This window comes from Opisthorchis viverrini, assembly GCF_000715545.1.
Source record: "Opisthorchis viverrini unplaced genomic scaffold opera_v5_56, whole genome shotgun sequence".
Lineage (NCBI taxonomy): Eukaryota > Metazoa > Platyhelminthes > Trematoda > Opisthorchiida > Opisthorchiidae > Opisthorchis > Opisthorchis viverrini.
Window position 1 is genome coordinate 60526 of NW_008751713.1, and position 3139 is coordinate 63664.

The 3139-nt window shown below is 43.7% G+C and overlaps 1 protein-coding gene across 1 annotated transcript in view; it reads left to right on the plus strand.

The window, feature by feature from the left end:
- Positions 1-2712, plus strand: part of T265_03784 (hypothetical protein) — a gene marked incomplete at both ends in the record, with an annotated part of 22472 nt that extends 19760 nt beyond the window's left edge. Inside the window, 2 exons of the mRNA XM_009168355.1 lie at positions 1036-1242; positions 2109-2712. Coding sequence (XP_009166619.1) covers positions 1036-1242; positions 2109-2438 — 537 coding nt within the window. The remainder of the gene's footprint in view (positions 1-1035; positions 1243-2108) is intronic.
- Between the last annotated feature and the right edge of the window lie 427 nt (positions 2713-3139).

The following is a 3139-nucleotide window of genomic DNA, read 5'->3' on the forward strand; positions in this document are numbered from 1 at the left end:
GGTTGTTGATCAGGTGGCTGTTGATCTGTTCGCCGAGCTTGGCAATTGGCTTGCAAACGTTTCGTCACCAAGCGAGGAAACATCATCAGTGCGCGGTTACCAACTGCACGCGTATGCCACAGCTACGGGCTTTTCACAGATCATTTATGTTTAGCACGTATTACCAAAAATGTCGACACTAGCTACCCACGTACGGACCTCACACACATCGCGTTCAAAGTGGCATAAACACGAGTGTAAGTGGTGCACGACTTGACAGAATGGAGTGGAAAAGGTCACGAGATGTGTGTTCCATCCGCCTTAAAGGATGTGATCCGTATTATTCTCCAAAAGTTTTCCTGCTGACACAAGGGTACGACTTATCGCCGGTGATGGCCTCATTACCGGCGCACCAATTAACGGTGCATCGATTTTCTTACCAGTTAGTCAGATCGGCTTATTTTCTACAAGTAAATTGGTTGGTTCATACCTATTCATTTGATTGCAACTGCTGAAACACGTGGGTTGACCCTGGCTACTCTACTAGGATGAGCTGGTGACGAAGTGTGGTGGCATCTATCGTCTGATTTCAGAAAAACAGATACATACGCACAAGGCACAGTGTGACATTATTTATGGGACAACAGCTTCGAATTTATGCACCGTTAGTAGTGTTTTCATCGAATAGTGCTGATCGGTAGATGAATCAACATTGCTTTTTGACTGCTTGCTGTTGGCTGTAGCTCCTCTCCAGATTGTTTGGTGATGCAGACACTTTGGGTGTTTGTGATAAGATAGTTCGAACTGTCTTCCGCCCACTCGTTTCGTTTTATTGTTTTTTACCTGCTCTAGTTAAGTGATCTGAATGACTGGCAATTAGGCACTTTTCTCACGCGATGCTGTTCATTACCCGTTTATGGTTGATTGTTGTTTGTGTCAGTGGTTTATCCCAGTCGTTAGCTTATTTCACAATGTTCTTGGGTTACTTCGATGGAGGAATTTTCATGATTGTTGGATCTGCGCTCATCTATCCCTGAATCCTCCTGATTCTCTCAGAACCTATGTCTACGGTTCGCAATTCGAGCTTTGATCAGAAGACGTCAACGCCAGCTACGGTTGTTACGCGCCACAAACATGGCCGAATTCAAGCGACTTACCGAGGCTCTTCAGATTACTGGTTATGAACATCCAGACCCATACAAGCTCCCGGATACTGACCCCGTTGTAAAACGTAAATTAGCGACTCGTTCAGAATGTTACCAAGTAAGTCTGGGTATTCCAATAACATGTGCTCTCCCTCATTTGTTCATTTGTCCGAAAATTTTCCCTGCTTTTCCGACTATCTCTTCACTCCGTTCTTGTTTATGGTATTCGGGAAATGGAGTCAACGATCCTATTCCAGAATATTTTCATTCTATGGTTCTCTCTAGTTGTTTGTATCCCGAAACGTCAGCATGCCCTAAGGGGAGTACTATACGTGGTTTTTCCCTGTTTGAACATTAGAACCTCCCTTTTTAGTATTGATTATAGTTTTTGCACTGCCATGTATCATCTTTCAATGTTTGTCACTCGCAAGTTTCCTATTGCACAAGAACACTGAAACTGACCGAAATGCTTACCACACGAACCGCTAGTTCGATTATGGATCAATGAGCCTTAATTGGAAACTTTTTTCGAGAGGCCCATAGTTGCCAGACAATGTGATACAGATCGCTTTTCCACTACGACCTCGAAGCTACCAAGCAAATTCGGTCGTATAGGATGAGTGGTTATATCGCGGAGGCACGCAAAGTATACCACATGCTATTAACGTGCACAGCCACAAGACCGTCTTGGGTTGGTGGTTGTTTCAGGGAGATGGTCGGTAGAGGGAATGTCTCACCTGTTTTGTGGTCGAAGTTCATGCAGTCGCTCAGTCCACCGTCGCTTAGCATGTGGTTGACAAAATGAACGAACTTGGCATTTCTCGTTTTTCTCATTGTTTTCCCGAACCCGAAAGTTCTACTCACAAGGCCACTCTGATTGTTTCGCACAATTAGGGATTTTCGAGTGGATGTTCAGTCATCCTTTTTTTAATATTTTATTGAGAGAGCAATATCTATCAACTGGGAAATGCTTTTTCTCTTCAGATGCGTCTCACTAAGCTGGCGAAGCTGAAAATGGAATTCGTGGCCATAGAAAAAGCATTCTACAAGAACAAAGAGGCACAATTAAATAAGATGCTTCAGGATCTAACCATACTGGATGAACCTCACTCCGAGGGAGCTTCTAATTTGGATGTTGCTCAACGTCGACTGGAAGCGCTGTTTCAAGAGGTGGTCAAGGAACGTCAAAACGAAACACTTGTAATCCCCGAGTCCGACAGACTCGAATGGTATTTCAGAGAGGCTGTCGGTCGAGAGCGTTACGCTGCCCGTTTGGCGGAGAAGGCAAGGAAGCAGTCTCTTCGGAAACGATAGTCTTTCTTCTTCCACTGTACATGTATAGTTCTTATCAATGCAATTCCCTCCCGGCTTGACAATATCAACTGCCGCATTAGTCAGCATGAAGTAAAATCCTGTTTAAAAACGAGTTGTATACATTGAGTAATAATATCAATGCGAACTTTATCACCAGACTCCGCATGATTGGCTGATTGTGTTAAGAAACCCAGTTTGATACATTGTTACCGGATCCATCTGGTTTTCTTGAATCATACTCTGTATAATTACAATCAACCAGGCTTAAATGTAGTATGGTCTACTACGATTGACTCTTGTGATGGTTTGAGTCCTTTTTATAGGAAATCCGATACTGTTGCTACCTACGAATGGCCGCCACAGGTCTGATCTTCATCAACTGTACATTGTTGTCACAACGGGGCTGAACTGCTTGCAGCCAAGCAGACTTGATGCCACAGCTCTAGGTTTTCGGTTGCTTCCCGAGATGTTGGTAAAGTGAGAAACGCATTGCGAGTTTGCAGAGGTCACTTTCGAATTTTCGGATAAAGTAACAGATGATCAAAGCATTGTCGATCAAGTAAACTCGTTAGACACAGGAATACAAAGCACATGTTTTAACCACCGAATTGGTCATGTTTCCGACACCTTTCGACTGTGTCTCAGACGCGAGTGGTAAGTAGTTGAGATTCCCGTATGTCTTTAACGTGAAGTGATAATGT